General features: G+C 41.0%; 1 protein-coding gene across 26 annotated transcripts in view; it reads left to right on the top strand.

Moving 5' to 3' along the window:
- The window catches only part of MAGI1 (membrane associated guanylate kinase, WW and PDZ domain containing 1), a 290,260-nt gene extending 274,341 nt beyond the window's left edge, over positions 1–15,919 (top strand). For 13 of the 26 annotated variants that reach the window (XM_048957507.1, XM_048957493.1, XM_048957506.1 and 10 more), the window contains 6 exons: positions 2,719–2,922; positions 8,287–8,377; positions 8,499–8,562; positions 9,374–9,520; positions 10,808–10,946; positions 14,551–15,919. In XM_048957507.1, the coding sequence (XP_048813464.1) occupies positions 2,719–2,922; positions 8,287–8,377; positions 8,499–8,562; positions 9,374–9,520; positions 10,808–10,946; positions 14,551–15,254 (1,349 nt within the window). In that variant the 3' untranslated portion in view covers positions 15,255–15,919. The other 13 variants (XM_048957515.1, XM_048957517.1, XM_048957516.1 and 10 more) reach the window with 8 other exon arrangements.
- Positions 15,920–20,996: the final 5,077 nt, after the last annotated feature.

The following is a 20,996-nucleotide window of genomic DNA, read 5'->3' as shown; positions in this document are numbered from 1 at the left end:
TCAAGGCCATGGATGGGGCCAAGGGCAGCCTGAACTAGTAGGGGGCAAACAGCCCAGGGTAAAGATTTGAACTAGATGATCTTTAAGGTCCCTTTCAACCTAAGCCATTCTGTGATTCTATGACATGATTCTTTGCTTGTCGTCAGGTGTTGGTGCAAGAGAGGTGTGATTCTGTTTGCCCAACGAATGAGTTATATATTGCAAAGCACGAATAAGCTGGCTTTGCAGGTGTGCACAGGTCAGCCTCCTTTAAAGCAGAAACGTCACTGCAAGGGGGAAACCATCCTGAAATGCTCCTTACTTTCCTTCCCGTGGTTTTCAAGAGGCAGCATCCACTTTGATTTCATAGGGGAAAAAACTGTTCTCCCCCTGTTGGTCTGTGATGTGTGTTGTGGATGGAGGGGGAATTGAAGATCAGAACAAGTGCTCTTGGCCATATTCCCACTGTATCACAGAGCAGGGCTGTGTTTTGTAGACAAAAATACACTGCAGTCTCCCTCTAAAGCTTGAATGTTCTTGGGGCATGCAGGATCTGGGCAATCAGAGCAGCAGAGGTTGCAAGAGTGAAATGTCCATTGTAGACCCTCATCTAGTGAGCTCTGTCAGTTCTTAGGTGCTAGGCTGCCTTTATGCTGTCCTCATTGCTGGAAACTGCTCTTCCAGAGTGGATATTTTGGTGCCTGAACACAGCATTGCAATGCAATATTCATTAAACTGAACTCAGTCTAAAACAGAGAGAAAGCTTTTAACTTCTCAAAGCATTTGCAAACATGCAGTAGTAACTCTTGCTGTATGAAAACTATGCTCTATTTTCTGCAGAGAAACCTTAATGTGAGGCTGTAAAGAGTTATGTTTGCTTTAGCCCAAGATACTCTCTAACTGGAAGTTTTCTGTGCAGGGACTCCTCATGGAGATCTGTTGATCTGTGACTGTTTTTCCTTTAATTTTTTCAAGCATATTCAGCTTTTTCCCAATACTCTGCATGAGATGTGTTCCCTCTCCTGTGTGGTGCTTGCTCTGTACTTGCTTTGTAGTTTTTCCTTTCACAAGTAGTATGTAGAGATGGGCCAAACTGGTTCTAAAACTCACCTTGGTCACTTTGGTGTGGGCTGGGCCATCAATGTCCATGAGGCTGGGTTGAATAGAAACTCATTCCTTACTTCAGGAACTCATTTCAGGTGCCTTTAACAGAGCCTTTAAACTGAATGGGGTTTTATATTACCAGAAGGGGAAACTTTCTAACATAACAATAAAACAACAATAACAGGAAGTCCCCCAGCCATTTGCAACTAACATTAATGCTTTCTGCTAGTTTTCATCACACTTTTCCAACCTTGTTCTCTCTCACTCCATGTTCCTTTTCTTCTTCATGGTATTTCTGGTATTTCATGCATGCAGCAGTGTTTATCTCTAAAACTACTAATCAAAGATAACAACACAGATGAGAAAGTGCAAATGAGGGTGAATGTATTGTGTAGCAATGAGTTTGGTATCTCTATTTGCCTTCCATTTTTTTCCCTGCTATTCTGGGTGTAGTTTATCTCATTTTCTAATGTTTCTTAGCCAGAAACATAATTCTAAAAAAGTAAAGGACGAAAATCTCCCATCATCTCCTGAGTCCATGGTATGAAAAAAAAGCAGGAACCAACACTTCCACGTGTATATGTGAAGCATTGGATGCTCACTCTGTTTACCTCATCCTTCTCACCATGCACTGCAAGCCGAAGGGTTTTATGCCCATACAGGGAAGCCAGGTGGAAGCTCAGTGGGTTTATCTGAATTATGTTTTGTATCTCCTGTGTCCCAAATCTGATTTTGGGGAAGACTGTGTCTCTGGGGCCAAGCAGTTGTGTGGAAGAGGAGGGGAGTTTTGTTTTCAAAACACATTCATCTCAAAGTGCTCTTGTTCTGTGTATCAGACATCTCCGTGGTTCTGCCTGTGGTTTTAGAGGTGTTTACATCAGAATGCCCTTATTCCCATCCCTATGCCTTCTTGGATTGTAGAAGGGGAAGAGTTAACAGGGACTGAGGGGGATGCCTGCACCAAATGGGTTACCTTTGTCGGTCTTGGCCCATCTGTAGTGGTCCTGTGCCTTCCCTGGTAGTACCTTTGTTGCAACGGAAGAAAACTGTTCTGTGTTGCTTCCCCATCCAGTGCTGATAGATTGAGGCTTCATGGTGGAAAGGGAGCCACACTCCCTCCCAGGGCTAGAAGGATTTAATCTTTCTAAATGGAGAAAGAACAAAACATTGGCAGAAGCTTGAACAGCAGTTGATTTAGAGAGAGACTCGAGAGGCTGACACCGATGTAATCTTGGAGGAGGAAGGTTTTGTTTTCAGCGCACAGTTTCAATTTTTTGATACAAAAATAAAATCAGGATTTGGGTTGTTCTGGGGCTGCTAAATGCAGTTGTAGTCCCTAAAAGCTCACAGAAATCAAAGGGGAGGGAGATTGGAGGGATTAACAGACACCTTTTTGTAAAAGAAGTATTGTGCACTCATACTAGTTGATTGCCAATGTTTTGAACAATGGCAGCAAAGCTATCCTATAATAACTTTTGCTTGATGCATTAATTAATTAACCCTTAACCTTCTCTTTCCCTTTTCAACCCTTTTTCTCCTTTTCCCCTTCACCATATTCCCACGTATGTAAACAATTAAAACCAAACCAAACCAAAAACAAACAAAAAACAAACAACCCCCAAACCAATACAAAAGCGGGAAATGCATGTGTGGCCATGCCTCACAAAATAGGTCGGATAATTGAAGGGAGTCCCGCAGACCGCTGTGGCAAGCTGAAAGTAGGCGATCGCATCTTGGCCGTCAATGGGTGCTCCATCACCAACAAGTCGCATTCAGACATCGTCAACCTCATTAAGGAAGCGGGAAACACCGTTACTCTGCGCATCATTCCAGGAGATGGTAAAGTATCTGTTCCCTGCTGTCTTTTCTGACCCTTTTGTTGCTTTGTTCCTGGGCTTTTCTCATCTGTCAGAGCTGCAGAATCGTAAAGATTTCGTCTCCCGCTTGGGGAATTGGAGCCCAGGGGTTGTGAGTGTTCCATAGCTTATTTTTTTTCTGTAGGAGTGCTGTTTTCTCAACAGGGCTGAAGTGATTCCCTATTTAAAAAATCATTATATTCCCTTCTATTGTGTTTCTCCAAGTATCTCCTTCAAACGATCTCTAAATTTGATGCGTATCTTGGTACTCTCTGGTTTGATTCTTAGGTTAATGGCACAGCTTTAGAATATTTGAGAACCGCTGCACGCTCAGTAGCTCAGTATGTGGGATCCCTGAAGCTTTCCACAGTCTCTAAAGAGATCACAGAAAGGGATAAACACTTTGTCATGTTTTAAGCTGTTTGAAAAGAAGATTTGTTTTTATTCTGCGTAAGTCGCTCTTTGAAGTGAATCTCAGTGCATGTGGAAATGCCTTTATTAATGGCAGAGGCTCTGGAGATGCTTTGCAGCTGATAAGGAGTTGCCCTGGACAGGAAGGATCTCATTGCTTCTGATGAGAGGGAATATGCAGGATCCCTGATAACGTGCTGACACTTGGTGCTAATTTCTGCTTTGAGCTGTTCAGTAAAAGTAAAGATCTGTGTTATGTATCATTTTCATGAAATGAATCGCTAGCTGTGATGCAAATAGGAATGGAGCAGACATAGGTATAGATACAGCAGATATTTAGCATAGCTAGAATGGCAAGAATTTTGTTTGTTCTTTGTCCTGCTCTGCAATGGATAGGCTCACAGGGAGAACTCAGTTAGAGACTCTTTCACACTGCTCTTTTTTGTTTAAGCTGAGTCTGTGGATATAGGATTTGCTGCCTCAGACACAGAAATAATGAGCATTTCTGTACAGTACATTCCTTGCATTCAGTTAAACGAAGGAAAAGTGCAATTAGGTTTGAAAGAAAGGCTGTAAAGCTGTAAGTGAAGTGAAGATGTCCCCCTCACAATGAAAACTACTGGAAAGAGACCTTTTCATTCTGCAGCCTGACAGGAAACATTTTGCTGTTACTCTGTATGTGGACCAGCACTACTGCACTTAATGCTTCCAAGGAAGCAGAGGGAAGCTGTGAACTGAACCAGTGTCTGTAGTGCAGAATGAAGAAGTTAAATGATATGATTTCCTGTAGTAATCTGAAACATGGATTTAGTTACCCCATACAAAATGATGGTGCTGTGTTTAGTTATAGGGCAAAAGCTGGCCAGGACCAGAAGTGATCTCCTTATAAATCATTTCTATTTAGTACGATCTGTTTTGCATGAAGGCTTTATTCTCCAACTGTCTAGCAGCTACCAGGTCAAATAGTATGTGATCCTTTTCTACTTCCAGTTAAATGAGTATTCATGAATAACAAAATGGCTGTGAATCAGGCTAAAGGCTGAGCTGTCCTTTGTGTGCCAGTTTGGGAAAGTAAACCAGGGAAAGAATTGCTCATTACCTTTATTTTGATATCTGATCAAAGTCAAGGAAATTGAATTTTTGAAATGAACAATTTATGACCCGTTTGGATTTTTTAAGAGGAACACAGCATCCTGGTGTGAGCACTCAGCCAGCCTTGTTCATGCAAATGAGTGTACAGAATACCTTCCTAAATTGCTTATGTTCGAAGAGACCTCTGCAGCTTGACTGACATCAGGCATTCCTAGAGAAGGAGAGCTATAATTTAGAGAAGAAGCCAACTCTTCTCTCTCTCAGCAAAGCAGGCTTTGAGCCTTTTTGTTTGCTGTGCTCTGGAAATCCAAAGTCAGATTGCCAGCTCTGTCTGCTTTTAATTTCCGGAAGCCAGTGAGGACAAACACTTGGAAACATGGTGAGAGGTTTGCTCAAAACCCATGAAATTTAAGGAATCAGTCTCAATGCTGTTTTCTTTTTGTTGCCTTCTGACTTTGGGGTGCTTTCTGGCAAATCTAAACATTCTGGTAGTGTACTTCATTGGGGAAAGATGAAAGTAAATTGAAAGCTGTGCTTCTCAAATAAGGGTGGAACTAAAACTCATCACAAGACTCAAAATAAACTCACATTGCTAATCTCTTCTAACATCATTAAAACCACCAAAAGTTTTTGCTGCATATTAGTCTTGCACCAACTCACTGTAATGGAGTGTATTTGCAATGATATTGCAGTGGTTTAGCATGATGCAAGGGGTTAATTAGCTAAAAAATGCCAATCTTAAATTGGTGGCTGGGTGTTCTAGGGCAGAACAGGGCAAGGAGATCATTGAAATGTGTAGGATTTGGAATGTGCTGTTGTAATTATGATAGAGATAGGTTTTCCTGTATTTGTGTTCTGTTTCAATTTTGCATGGTGGCTGGCATGTGTCCTGAACCTGCATCTAAAACACTAGCAAAAATGATGCACAAAAGCTGCCTCATGGGATAGGGTGGGCCAAAAACAGGCACAGTACAATTGGTGTGAAGATACATCTGTACCAAAGATGTGGTGTTGCTCAACTTGGTCTTCTTAGTCAGCTAGTAATGAGTAGGAATGTTGCTTTTTTCTTTGAAGCCCATCTTCATCTCATCTCCAAATATTTGTGGAGGATTCCAGAGGTTTTGTTCTGAGTGAATACAATGCACTTAAGTGTGTTTCAGGACCTTCTGGTGTTGGAGACAGATTTGAGCAACAGGGAAACTTTGCAAAATACATGGAATTATTTTGTAGAATCCAAGAGTTTAATAGGGACATGGGGACTTCTCACACAAGCCACGCAGAGCCTCTTGCTCTCTGAGCCACTGAATGCAGGCCAGCTCTGTTCTGGAAGATGTTAGGACTCTGTATGCTAAGGGCTTGGGCACATTGGCTTGGGCACACTGCTGCAGGCAAAGGAGCTGTACTCTCATTGAACCCATCTGTTTGAACGGTTCTTTTTTTTCCTCTTTTCCTTTTCCTGAGTTTCTCTTGACATGAACTGGCTGTGGAAAAAACCTTCAGCTCTTCTAGGTTTCTCCATGACTGAAGTAAATCCATGAAATAAAATAGGTTCCCAGGACCAAGTACACCCATAACCACCACTTTTCCTTGAGTTAGGCAAAGAAAATTCCCATTTCTGCAAATTCTTATTCTATCTGGACTCTGTTTAATAATGGGGGTTTTTCTCATAGTCAGTGAAGTGAATTATTGGATGCCAAGAGCTTATGAGGCAAACAAGGGCAGAACAGAAGATATTGTAATTTTATATTGGAGAGCCAGCTATTTCCTCCTGGTTTTTGTTGCTGTTGTCTGCTGTGGCTCTTTTATAGGAGGCACTGGAACTGGAGAAATTCATTAAAGAAACAAAATACATCTTTTTAGCCAGTGATTCTGCATTCAGCTTAGATTCTGCTCTTCAAAAATACTGACCACTGTTTTGCAATCAGTTGTCCCCTCTGCTAGACACAGTGTGTTTAGGCACGTGGTGGGGGTGGATGTCCTTTATGCAGAACTGTTCAGCAGAGGAGTTGTGAGTCTGACTGGGAATGCCATGCCCAATGTGTTGGATGTTTCTACTGACAGTGGTTTCCCAGTCCCAAAGCCCATCATTGTCCGAGGTCATTCGGCTCTTGAATGGTTATGTATGGACCATGGACTCTTCCTCTGAATTCAAACTCCTGTGTGACCAGGAGGGTGTTTTTAGGATTTGCTCACCTGCAGGCACACCAGAACAATTGAAAGTTTGAAACTGTCAGTACTAATTTCAGTTCAGGATCGTTACATTTTATGGAATGTGCATTGAGTTTGATATGCGTGTATTCCAGATCTTTGACTAATGGCATTTGCATGACCTTCATTTTAGAGAGAGTTCTAAGTTTATGCTTTTTTTTTTCTTTTTTTTTTTGAAGCCTATGATAAAGGTCCAAAATAGCAAGAGAACCATTTTACCAGGCAGGGACAGCTAGGTGGTCCCTTCTGCATCAACTTCCTTCCTTGTTCTGTGAAGCAAGAGTGAGGAATCCTCTCAGAAGTACCCCTAGCTTTGTGTGGAGAAATACAGCTCTTGTGCAAACTGATGTTGGGCTGAGAGTCCTTCACTGCAATGTAGATTGAGTTCTGAGGTTAATCCCCTTCTCTGTGTTCTCTTGGTGAGCCGTTTTGTAAACTGTGCCCACAGCAGTTGATGTGTCTGATGCAGGCAGTTCTGCGTCCCTGCGTGCAGCTTTGAGTGCTCAGGCAGCAGTGTGTTGTATTACAAAGACATATTTCAGTAATTTGGGGCTTTAGTCATATTTGATATCACCTTGTGAGGTGTTAGATAAAAGCCATATCTCAATCTTACCGAAGATTGCAGTTGGTGGTGGAGGAAGTACTGATAAGCTTATAATACATGGAATAGTTATTGCTACTATAAAATTAATCCAGCCAACCTTCCATATTTGGAGACTTTAATGATCGGAGTGCATGTCATTATATAAAGACAAAACTTTCTTCAATCCTTCCTACACAATTCAGCCTTTGTTCTGAGTATGTCTGACAATCAGAGAGATCTCCAATCCAGATTGCCTTTTTTTTTCTTCCAATTGAGTGGATTCCCTTTAGATTGATGATAATAGTGATGCATTTGTTTACTGAAAAAGCTTCGTTGGTGGGAAAAAAAAATATTATATACATTATTTATTATATAAATATACTATATATATGATATAAAAATATGTAGAAATATTTTACTCTGCTTAACGCTATCTGCAGTGGGTGGCTGTGGTAGCTTCTGGTACACTCATTCTTTTCAAGTGAAGTGATTCAGTGATGGAGCTCAGTGTGATGTTTTCACTAAAGCCTTGACATTGTCAAGAGCATAGGCTGCAACAACAGCAGTGATGTGACAATGTTTCTTAGCTGGTTAGGAGCGCTTAGAAGTTTTTTTTCTCACAGAGAAGAAAAAGATTAGAAAGTGGTTTTGTACATCTGATAACAGATACCAGAAAAGGCAGACCCATGAGGATAGAGCTGTGGGCATCCTGATCTAGTGGAAGGTGTCCCTGCCCACATGAAGGGGGTCAGATCTAGGTGGGCTTTAAAATCTTTTCCAACCTAAAGCATTCTATGATTCTATAAGAGATACAGCACAAACAAAGGCCAGTATTTCCCTGCAATTGAGGTGCTGTACAGTTTCATATACGTAATTCCTATGACATATCGTAGTCTTTATCCTGCTAATGTTGAGATTTAAGAAATTTAAGCTGGTTCCAAGTTCTTTAAAGCCAACATACTGATGCTTTCCAGTGAAATGACTTTGCAAAACTTCTTTTCAATGAGCAACCGATGGTGTTCCTCCATAATGAAAAAAAAATTTGTTTTGCAGAATCCTCCAATGCTACTTTATTGACCAATGCAGAAAAAATTGCTACAATTACAACCACACATACTCCTCAGCAAATACCACAGGAGACCAGGTCAGATTGTTTTCCTTGAGGAGAGCGTGATGCCCTGCTCTCTGTTTGGTTACTCCTTGATCATCTTCACACCCCATGAGCTGTCTTTTTCCTCTCTCCCTCTTTCTCTCATGCACTGCAGCAGGAACAACACAAAACCAAAGCAGGAATCCCAGTTTGATTTCAAACCACCCCAAGCAGCACAGGTAAGGAACGCTTTTCTAATTGCTTTGTTTACCACAGACTATTGCTTCCAGTCTGCTTAAGGGCTGTGCTCAAATGTTTCCCTTGAAAATCCATACTAGGAGGCTGTTCTCTCTCAGTCTGCTTGCTGGAGAAAGAGGGATTTGTTGATTAGTTTCTTAATAGGTGTTGCTTTTGTTTCAGCTGGCAAACGTTTCCAAAACATTCTCACTCAGACTTTAAGAAAAAGTTAAACGTTTTTATGGCAGTAGTGATTGATGTGTTTGTTTATGGAAGTGTATGTTTTAAGGGGGCTCTCCACAAAGCACTCTGTGTGCAAATGATAAAATCAGGGAACAAAGAAGAGCAAAACTTAATAAGGAGCTGTTCCTGAAGTGCTCCAGGTTTTGCAGACTGTGCCTTATTAAAAAGATTATTCTACTGTTATCTTTCCTTGCCACTGGCCATCCCAGAAGTAACCTCTTCCATCAGGGACTTCAGAACATCCCTATGCCAACAGCATTGTGCTATACAGAAAAACAATGCATTTACTTCTGATCTAACAAAAGAATAGGAGAGGTGGTAACAAAACAGAGAAGACAGCACTGTGGTGTAGACTCATCCCAGTTACCAGCTAATTAGAGCCTGGCTCTGGGAGGAGGGTTGTCTTCACGGCCCTTTACAAAGGAAATCCTCATGTGTGTGTGAAAGCTCAACTGATTTCAACGATGAGTAACAGAAATAATAACATTCATTGGCTGAATAATTTCAAAATGAGAACTAGAGACGCATTTAACTTTCTGTTCAATTGCACATGTGTCGTCTTCTCTCCAGCAGGACCAAGATTTTTACACTGTTGAGCTGGAAAGAGGAGCCAAAGGGTTTGGCTTCAGCCTGCGAGGCGGCCGGGAGTATAATATGGATCTGTATGTGCTGCGGCTAGCTGAGGATGGGCCAGCTGAGAGATGTGGGAAGATGAGGGTATGCACAAACAGATTTTAAAAGCACGCTGCAGCGAGCTGACTTGCCTGCCTCTCCCCTACAGACACATCTTCTGCTGTGCTAGCTAATGGGAAAATTAAATGTCAACTGAAAGGAGCGGTAGTTTCTACTTACTGCTGTCACTGTCTTCTGGCACTCTCTATATAAAGAGTATTTAGAGATTGTATATATAATCTCCAAAAGCGTGTACACATTGGAAAACTTTCACCCCGTCCTTGTTGCAACCCATATTTCCAAATTCTAATACTTAAACAGACCTTGAAAGCTAACAAAGGCATGGGAAGCAGTGAAAATATAAGTCCCAATCTTTTACTTTGATTTTGTGACTTCTTTAAAGCTGGAGATGTGTAGAGAATTAGGCCGTCCTGCCTGATCCTCGTCTCTATTGGGGATAGAGCAGTGAAGGACCATTCATATTTATTGACTGTTGGATTGAAAGAGTATGGTATAGTTTTAATTAGTATTATCTGTTTCTTTGCATATCGTCTAGATTATAAACATTATAGTTTATATAGTCATAGTTACATAAAGTCATAGTTACAAAATGCCTACAGAAAGGAAATTACCAAGTTTTATGTATTCCTTGCTCCTCTAATAGCGAACGTGTCGTAACTTCAAAGTATGTCTGTCTCCTCCAGACAAATTACATGAAGGGCATTTTCAAAATCCTTTTGCTAAAGCTAGATTTATAAGTCCAAAAATTTTGCTGATGAAAATAAAGTATCACTGCGCCCTGTGGAAGCCAATGCTTTGACAAATTCTTCCAAGCCTTGTTGTTCTATCTTGATAAATGCTTATATATATAAGAGGAGATTTGCTCGTTCATAGCAGGTATTTATATCCAAGTGAGAAACGAACCTGAAAAAACTACTTGAACATCTTTGTTAAAGCAGGTTATAAAACAAGTGAGCAGTTTGACCAAAACCTTGGAAATAGTCAAGAAGATAAGAACAGTTCTAGCATAGGCCTAGTTACTAAGCAATACAACAATGCAGGGTGTTTTTGCAGAACGGCAGTGAAATAATTTGACACCTCAGGCTGTCCCTGTCTTCTTCATGTCTCCCAGATCCCCTGTGCTGTTTTCAATGGACTCACAGCCATAGCAGTAGATGTCACTGGAAGGAGTCAGGCATATGTAGTGCTAACTGGTGCATATTTTGTCCTATCCGTTTGCTGTGTCCATTGTCTTCTGTGCACTGTGCTGGTGGGGTCCCTCTTCAGGGCTTTTTTCTAATCTCAGGCTATTCTGTTTTATTGCTTTGACAGATTGGTGATGAAATTCTAGAGATCAACGGGGAAACTACCAAGAACATGAAGCATGCTCGGGCCATCGAACTGATTAAAAATGGTGGCCGCAGGGTCCGCCTGTTTCTGAAACGTGGAGATGGCTCTGTCCCAGAATATGGTGGGTCAAACTATGAAAACATTCCTTTCTTCCCTGGCATCACTCCATGAATGATTTATCTCAAGATCTGAAGCAGGAATTCTTTTTTATTTTCCTTTCTCACCAGTGTCTTACCAACCTTTGCAACATATGGTTAATTGCCTCGCTTGTACTGAATTTTCTACACATTTCATCCTTTGCTTGCTTCCATGGACTTGGGGCGCAGTGTAAGGCAAGATCATCATAGCAGTATTTTTTGGTGATCAGAGAGGAAAACAAAACAAAACAAAACCTTATTGTCTTGTCCAGCCAAACAAGGAATGTCATTGAACTGTGCCAAACTGTTTCTCAGCGGCTGAAATGTTGTTCAAATAGGTCTCTACTTCTAATCAATGCAAAAACTGGGATGCTGAGTTGTTATTCTGAAGCAGTGATTATTTATTTATTTTTTGGTTAGGATTTTCTCTTAGTTCCTGTCTGTATTCATAGACACGAATGCCAAGATGGCTTACGGGATTTTGCCTTCCCTTAATATTTATGTAAATATTTATAAAGTTATTTAAGGAAAAAAGGAAAAGAAAAAAAAAAGCTTTACTGCAAAAAATATATTGATTTGGCCTCCTGAGCCCTTTTCTCCCCCTGTAAACAGTCTGCTGGTTTCAACTTGTTAATTCATAAGGTCTGAAAAGGCGTGGAAGTTATGAAAAGGTGCTCTCGTCTCTGTGGTGGGGGAACATTCAGCCCTTGTTTCTCACTAAGAATTGCATTAGAATTCCTTTTCTTCCCCTGGAGGTTGGATTGCTGGGTGGCTTAACATAGCACACTATTTAATATTACAATTATGTCTTATTTATTTGAGATAATTGTCATATATTGTGCCCTCGATGGAGGGCTACTCCCAACCAAAGGTCTTTGAGGTTTCTAAGGAAACTGATGATTGAAGGGATGTCCTTTACATTTTTCTCCCCTTATTTGGGTTCTTTCTGTGTCAGTAAGATATGTGTTTATCATTCGCTCCATGTTCTAGTATCAAAACCAAAATCATTCTGCACAATTTATGAACTAGATTTTCTTTTCATTTACTGTACAAGGTTTGAGAGTTTCTGCTCACTCTGTTCACTACTTAACTTAAAATGACAGATTCAGAGTATGACCAACCAACAATTGAAGTATTTAACAATACAAAAGGGAAGTTGTGGGTTTATACTTCTGTAATATACATAGCACACCAGAAGGTTCAATGATGGCACTGAAATTCTGTAATGTTCTTTCTACTTTTGTCTTTTCCTATACTCCTTTGGATGTACAGTACTGTATCATATGCTAGACTGCATCAATACCCTGTAAATTAAGTGCTTCACATCTCAAAGCGTATGTCTGTTGCACTGAGGATGAAAATCCAACACCAGTTTTCTTTTGGCTAATGCTAAACCACTAAACGTTCATTCTCCATGCAAGGATTTAATATACAGGGGCTGCACTACTTACTGTAAAGAATATCCTTGTAACATTTGGGACTCCTTCCTCTCTTTGTTCTGTTCGCTGCAGTCACAAATGGTTCCTCTAATAATGTTAAGTTCCAATATTTTTCTGACTTGATTGGAACGTGCTTCTCTATGAGGCTGTATATTTTTGTAATGAGTTTTGTACTTATTTTTAATGTTGTGGTCTCTGGTGGACTTTATTTTTCGTCGTTGTTTGATTGTTAATGTTTTTTCTATGACATTCTGTGTCGCTGTTCCAGCTGTCTTTTAGAATGGATGCTCTCGTTGTCTGGGTTATCGAATCACCTCTTAGATGTCTCTTTATGTCACAATAATAACAACCGCTGTCTTTGCAGCCTTATATTTGGGTGAAGCCTAGACAATCTGACTGGAAAAATAAACTTTCTTTATTCTAAGATAAAATATGAAGATTTTTCTTTCTTTCACCTTTAATATAGGGAATCTAAATTTTCTACTTTTCTCTTTCTCTTTCTCTTACTTTTCTTGGTGCTGGGCTCTTCCTTCCTCAGCGATGATACCTCCTAATATCGCTGCATGTATGAGAAATGACAAGCTCGGGGAGTCTTGCTTCTACCTTATGGGCCATAATCAAACTACGGTTTGTAGCTAAAATCAATATTAGGTGTTTTTGTGCTGTGGCCTAATTCCCTCACATTGCTTTCCGCTTCGCTATATTCTATATGTACAGCAATTCATTCCGAGCACCCTGCGTCCCCTGAATTGTAAGTACACCACTGAACACCTTTCAGCCTCGCTTGTACCATGTGTGATAGCCAGGTTGCTGCAAGCCACGTGCTTACAGCTATGGAAAAGAGGTATGGTCCTGCCTGGGAAAACTAATGAGCAAAAATGCACACACGTGAGTCGCAATAAGGGTTTCACTTGGAAATCACCAAAATAATGGTCCATGCCCACACCGACCCTCCCAGGCTAAGGAATGGAGATGTCACCAGGTGGGAAACACTGTGGTGGCAGGAGCAAGCAGTATGCATAGTGTTTGTCATGGGGGAGGGAATACTAAAGGGAGAATATTAGAAAAAAAGAAATCTGTCCCCATACATGGCTGCAAAGGGTTTAGTCATTGCCATTGGGACAGCCCACCTCAAGGTCAGCGTGGGCTGAAGGAAGTGTAGCAGCAGTGGCCGAGCTGCCCCACAGAAATTGCTTAAAAAAAAAAACAAAAAAAAACAGTAACAAATAAAAGCAGCACCCACATTAAGTCAGCATGGCTACTTTAATGATTGCCACGTCTGTAATGAATCATTCATAAACATCGTTCCAAATGACGTGAGTGATTGAGGCTAAGCTGGAGGGCAGGGCTGTGGGCTCAGTTCTGGGGTTTTATTCAGCTTTGCAGTTTGGGTTACAGAGGTAGCTCAGCTGGATTTTACATGAAAATAATGAGCTGGAGATTAGGTGTTAATCAAAGCCATTCTACATATTATAATACCTTTCCATTGCTTTGATACGAAAAAACCATACCTTCTGTCATCATCTGTTGAATCATTGTGGCAAAACCAAAATCTACCCTAGGACTTCTCATAACGTGGCAGAATTAAGTAAGATTAAGTAATGTCTTAAAATGGAAATTGCACGATTACAGTCTAATTCTCAACCTTCAAAATGTTCTTTTGCAAGGTCAGAACATAATGATCAATTCTGTTTTCCGCACTTTTTTCTGCTGTTTGAAACAAGGCCTTCCACAACAGGAAGGCAAGGCTTTCAAAAGCCATAAAAGAAAAAAAAAATTATGCCCTTAGGCCCCTCTTTATTGGAAACTATCACAAAAAAATCCAACAACCCAAAGTACCTTTTTTTTTTTATCCTCACTGGAGTGAAAGTAGCATAAGTGGATGGGGGAAATGTAAAATGCCCCATGTCAAGAAGAGCATAACGATGCTATCGGCCTGGACCAAAGCACAGCATAGAACAGAGCAGCACCAGTACTAACCTGTAACTCCGTTGTTCGCAGTTAAATTAACGAAAGCTTTGGTTAGCCCTCGCTGACTGCTTTAACATTTGTTTGTTTTTGTCACTAATGAAGTCTGAAGAGTGCTAAGTGGTGTCACGGCGCTGCGGAAGGCCGTGGTACCAAACGCTTTGCTGTTATTTTCTTTCAGACCCCAGCAGTGACAGGAACAGTCCCGCCACAGGTTCACAAAATGTATCGGAAATGAAACCCACGCCATCCGACCGACGGCAGCACCCATCATTGGAGTCCAGTTATCCACCAGACCTTCACAAATCATCACAACATGGGGACAGGCGGACTTACGTTAGAGACCTAAAAGGCAGCAGAGAGGTTAGCAGACATCCCAACGAACACCACACTTGGAACGGGACTTGTAAAGCCAACGACACCGTGCCAGGCAGGAGGACGGAGCGGTCACCGGAGAGGAGACGCGAGAGGCAGCCAGAGAGGGCGGCGGTGAACGGGCAGAAGAGGAGGTCACCCGAAAAGCAGCGCAGGGAAGGGACGAGGAGCGCCGACAACACCCTGGAGAGACGGGAGCGGCACGAGAGGAGGAGAGACCTCTCCCCAGAGAGACGCAGGGAGCGGTCACCCAGCCGGCGCCGGCGCTCACTGGAGAGACTCACAGAGCCAAGGAGGTCGCCGGAGAGGAGAAGGGAGAACTCCCTGGACAGGCGAGCCAAATCATCCGACCGGAGGAGAGAGCGGTCGCCCGAGCGGCGGCTCAGGGAAGAGCGGGCCGGCCACAGGCAGAGGGAAGATGCCAGCTGGAAGCAGGAGGCGAGCCGCCGGCACCCAACCGAGCAGCGCAGGCGGCCCTACAAGGAGTGCAGCACCGACCTCAGCATCTGAGGGGTCCCCGCCGCCTTCCCCACGCCACGGGAGCTGGAACCACCCAGGCTCCGCGAGGCGAGGAGGCACCCGCTGGTTCTACAAACCTTTTATGCAGATGAAATCTTATAACGAAAAAAAAAAACATTTTAAAAAAAAGTGTTGTGCCTGATGTATAATATTAAAGAAAGTATTTTTCAATGTATTCTTTTTTTTTTTTTTTTTTTTTTTTTAATTACTTGCCAAATGTTGGTCCTAAAGGATTATAAAGTTTTGTTTCTACATTCTTTGTAGATTTCTTAAGAGTAATTCCTTTATCGGGCTACTTTCCCCCCTCCCCAATATAGTAAATGGGGGTAGCCAGTAATATAACATAGGTAAAGGATTTTATGACCAAGTTGGAATAATTTGATCCAGACTGTTCTCTAGTGACTCACTGCTACACTGTATGTAGAATATTTTTTAAGTTTTGGGGGTGGGGAAGGAAGAAAATTGTTCATCTCAGTAGGAATGGAGCGCTCCTGCTGAAGGAATTAAAAAGAAAGAGACAAAATGTTCCTAAAATTGCAAGAACTGTTTGAAGAGACTACTGTTTCAATGAAGGATATTTATAATAATAAATAATAATAAATAATAATTAAAAAAAAAAAAAAAGAACAAAAAAAAAAAAAACCCACACAGCACAAGGTGATTTGCGATAAGGAATTTTTAGTTTGTTCCATGAACAGTTTATACTTTCAGGCCCCCTCTACAGGATGCGCAAAGGCAGAAAGACTGGTAACCACCATGCCTGTGTCACACACTAACGTAGACTGTTGATCTCTCATTAGCCTCAGCAACACTTAACGATATTTCATTAAGGCAGCCACCGCAGCCCTCTTCATCTTCTAGATGTATATGGACAGCAACCCGAACGTGCATGGTATTGCGTGTCTGCTTTGGAGCAAGGGAAGGGAGTGGGATCCCGGGAAGGCGATGCGGTGGGGAGCCCTCCCTCGGAGCAAGTGTGTTCCTTCTGCTCGGGCAAAACCAGTGGGCTCTTCTTATTTTGCCAAATTCAGACAAACTCTCTTCTTCTCGCTCCGTATTTAAGTTTTTATTTTACTGGTTCATCCTTACTGAGAGAAAAGGAGTGCACTTGCTGAAAAAAAAGAAAAAAAAAAAGGTGTATCAAAGGAAAAACACAGGCAAAAAGAGGCAATCAGTGGGACAACCTGGTTGTAGAAGCCTACCCATGCTGGTTATATGCTGTAAAATTGAGTCTGAGAACAGCAGCAAAAGGGAAACCTGCAAGTTTCTAAGTTGTGTTTTTAAATTTGCAAGTTGTGTGGTAAGTCTGCTGTAGTTTTGGTCTGAGATTTTAATGGATTACTGCCTAGCTGAGCCAAAATGTTTGCCGTTACTGTTGGACCACTAAAGTAACCTGCTGCTTTTTACAGTGCATTGATGTGTACATGTATACTGTTTCACATTTTCCATATGAACACAAAAACATTGCAAGTCTATCACTGTTGTTGCCATGGTACTGTAAAAACAAAACCAAGAAAGAAGATGGCCAATCATTGTGTGTACAGTTTAAATTGTAATTAATAGAGCCTGTTGGAAAAAAAACCACAAAACTGTTGCCTTTTTCTTGTATAAAAGAGGATTTATGACAAAATTTAGCTGTGAGGAATGTGATTACGTGTTTATATTTCTGAAAATGGAACAAATCGATTCAGGGGAATATATTTTAATGTAAACTGAATCAGGTATGTAAAGCTGTTTTAAAATGGGAGACTATATAAGTAATTCTAAAGCTTTTGTTGGTTCAGATATCATTTCTTTCTTCATGGTGGGCCTGCTTATATATTCTTAAGCACATGTATGCAGTCTATGTTCTTCAATCATCATTTCTTGCAATGTGCTATTGACATGATGCTCTTTTCTGTGTTGATGAAAAAGCAGTATGTGGGCCAATCTTTTTTATAAAACACTATGCATATATAAATACTACATTGTTCATAGCTTTATTTGACTTATTGGGTTTATACATAACACTAGGATGAGTAGTCGTGGACTTACCCAGTATGAGCTTCTTTCCTTGGAACAGACACTATGTATATGATGTAGCAACAAAGAAGGAGAAAGTCTGTGAATGCTATTTTTATTATCAAATAAACTTTTCCATACAAAGCATACATATGAGTGTAGTGATAAGATGAAGGAAGAGCCAAACCATAATGTTACTTATTCATCCCTTGTCTTAAGCAGTAGGTTTGCAGGTTCCAAGGGCCATCCATTAAACATGGTAATATTTGACAAGTGATAAAGCACAGGTTCCCAGTTTTCCAATATGAAATGTTCTTCCCCAGAATAAGGAGAAGCTGAGGGTTTAAGTGGAACAGAGTTCAGTATTATTCCTGGGGTGCAGCCTTTAAGTCTCTAAGGGTGTGTTTGGGTCTATAGGAAATGCACAGATGTTTTAGGTTTGACTCATTTATGATGCCTTTTCACTACAAAATTACGTTGTGATGTTATACGTGGCTCCTGAATTTTTGTTCTCTGCTGCTACCACTGTTTGCCCTCTCTTGTAACATAGTTTAAGTGGTCCTAGAGAGCTGATAAATGAATCTTACGTTTTTTCCAGTCTTAAGCTGACAGAGGTCATGCATTGTTAATGCTGAAATTGTAGGAACATTCAATATAAAAAATACTGAAAGTTGGGGGAAAATATTTAGTTGCTTTTAATTTTTTAGTGGTGGTTGTGTTCTTTCTACTGCTTCCAAACCCACTCGGAGCTGGAGTTAAAGCAGGAGCATTGCAGCTCCATATTCCACGGTGCAGCTGTATTCCCTTTAATTCATTCCAGCTTTACTTATGACTGTAAAATACATTATTCAAAACTTCTAAAAATGAAAAGAAACACTTTTTTCAAAAATGCAGCTTGGCTGATGCTTTCTCCAGCAGTGTTCTGCCATTAAAGGGCTGCCAAAAGGATAAATTTGAGTTTGTTTGTGACAAAGAACTGAAAAGCTTATGGAGTGGTAAGTGAAAAAGCTCAGCCAATTGATATTGTTCGTTTTTCTTTATTTCCCTTTTTTTAAGTTTAACATCATTTTTACTTACCACTATTACGTGATGAGGTCATGTGCCACCAGTGTGCTCAGTCCTGTTATTTGTGCACATGTCGATTAATACCTGAACTTGGGAGTCTGTGTCTGCAGATAAGGGGCTGTTAACAGCAAGAGGAGTTATGTGGGTTTTTATCTTCGTGGTTAGAGCTACAAGTAACTTCTGAGCTCCATTCACCTTTTTACACTTTCACTCACTTCCCTCCTCCTTGAATATTCATTTCTTGGCACTGAAGCCAGTGTTTTATTTAATAGTGATCCCATGTTAAATCCATCTGCTGCACAATTCTTGTTTTATCACCAGAGTAGTAAATATAGATACTGCTCTCCTCCTCACTTTGGTACCTTTTGTTGCAACACGCTTTCAGCTCTGTCTCTTGGCCGACTGTTCTGCCGAAGAACGTTATAAATGGCTCATAATATGCTTCATTTATTTGGCTATCATAAATAGCACCAGGAAAAGATGTCATTTATTACCTGCCATCTGTAAAATGTGTGTTTGTTCGGCCTTTGGGATTGCATCTCTTAAAAAAAATTAGTAAGAACTAAACTAGAATCTCAGTTTACTCAGCAGTTGTTTGAAATCACGTGAGTCTGACGATGCCATTTTCTGAGTTGGATGTGGTGCCAATCCGTCAGCATTACTTCCTCAGTACGTGACAAAGAGGCAGTAAAGTGCAATGCAAATGGAAAATTGATGGGTGTCAGGACAGAAAGGAGTATAAAATACATGCTGCCACAAGCAATGCTGCTTAGCACCTGTAGAAGTTCAGTGGTTGGGATTAACCACATTATGACAATCTGCCACACAAACTCTAACTCAGAGTCTGCTGTTCACAATTTGAGGCATTTGTGTTTCTTTTCCGATACTGCTTTTGTTGCCTTTAGCTTGCAGCCAGATACTTTTGAGTCTGTAGAACACAGTGGCTCTGTCTTTGTAGGACATCCTCTTCTAAATTCCTACAAGAAGCCCTTGGACCATGTCTTCACCCAAACTCAACAGCAGTTAGCAAACAGGTTGCTGTGACGTGAAATTTACCCTTTGCAATGCTCTTCTAAATAATAAATGGCCATCAAAGTTTAAAAAATGCAAAGTTCAAATGTGGACACAGTTCTAAAATATTTAAAATAATTATGTTTCTTGACAGGGCCTGGGAGGGAGAGGCTGCACATGTGCTCCTTCCCGGATGGAGTTGTGCTAACTGCAGGACTGTTTCTAAAACAAACAATTTATATTAACATACAGGAAGTCATCTGCAGAATAGTGTGTGAATTTTCATTTAAATACCCATAATTGTGTATGGCTCTGAGCATATTATATCTATATATAGCAGAGTATACATACATACATGTATACATATAGTATACATATAAATTTGTAAATAGTATAAATGCCGTTAAGATCGAGTAAGGTTTATCCATTGGTTTGAGCTCAGACACTTCAGTTGTTTATGAACTATATAATGAATGTAATGATGATTAACTTACGAGTAGTTTCTCATATTGTAGTTTATATTTAAAACAAATCTGTAGTGATCATTATTTATTAATATTTATTACCCCCCTAATTCAGCAGAATGCAGTGCCCAGCTAACTTTGCATCTCTGGGTATAGGGCCACCAGAAATGAGCTCTGGGCAGTCAGTGGAAGGTAATGCGTGCTCCAGTACTTGCACTTCAGAGCATATGAGGCATCTCTGCACAAAGCCATTTCATTGGTAGTGTGAGCTAAAGCGATGCACCTCTCAGTGTAGCAGCATATGAACCCACTGCTGATGCTGCTGACTGCCTGGGAAGGTGAGGGGGAGCTGAGGAGGGCTCTTAGCAAATCCCTGTCAGCATGCAAATTGAATGAGGTGTTTCAAAGAGCTGTCTGAGCTTTGGGATGGTGGAGTTGAAATGAAGGCAGTTTCCTCTCTTCAAGGAATCAGCTTTAATTTTGCAACAACTGGTTTCTTAAAAGAGAGCTGTTGAGGAGGATTGATGCAGCAAGAGGGAGAGAAGAGCAGAAAATGCTCTGCAGTGAAATCCTTTATTCTAGTGTGTTCTCTTTGGCTATATCCAAGCAAATCCAAATGGCTGGCATTGTGCCCCAGCCAAGGTTATTGGGCCCATTCCTAAACTGATGGGGCTTCGGTGCTTAGTGTAAGAGCAAGTCATGTTTGTAGGAGACAGGAATTAGACCTTGTTTATGTGGCTGCCATAGACCAGGCTTTATCTTCACTCCTGTCTCATCTACAGTCAGCCTTAAATCTCCTCTCTTTCAGTTGCAAATTTTTAGAAATTTCAGTCTTCAGATTTTGTCTGTTATTAGAGGACTGGGCTTAAGTAATAGGAACCTGCATTTGCTGTGAGCTAAGGACAAATATATGGATGTATCTGCAGTAATTTTCTGAGTCAGGAAATGGATGGCGAGAGTGTTCCTCCAAGCCTGGTGACCCCTTTAATATGTGTAAGATTTGCTGCACTGGCTATCTTGCTTCTGTCTGAGGACAGCCAGCAGCAGGACTGTCTGGGGGAGGAAGCTGGCTGAGGCTCATCCCATATGTGCTGGAGAAAATATTGATTGGATACGGAAGCAACTTGGAGAGTTTCTTGAGGACTCGAGCTTTTGTTCCATATAAATGTGCAGTTTTTGCTTATTGTCTCTC

This window comes from Lagopus muta, chromosome 11 (genome assembly GCF_023343835.1).
Source record: "Lagopus muta isolate bLagMut1 chromosome 11, bLagMut1 primary, whole genome shotgun sequence".
Taxonomy (NCBI): Eukaryota; Metazoa; Chordata; class Aves; order Galliformes; family Phasianidae; genus Lagopus; species Lagopus muta.
Note: the sequence above shows the minus strand (reverse complement) of the source record. Positions and strands in the feature narration are given on the sequence as shown.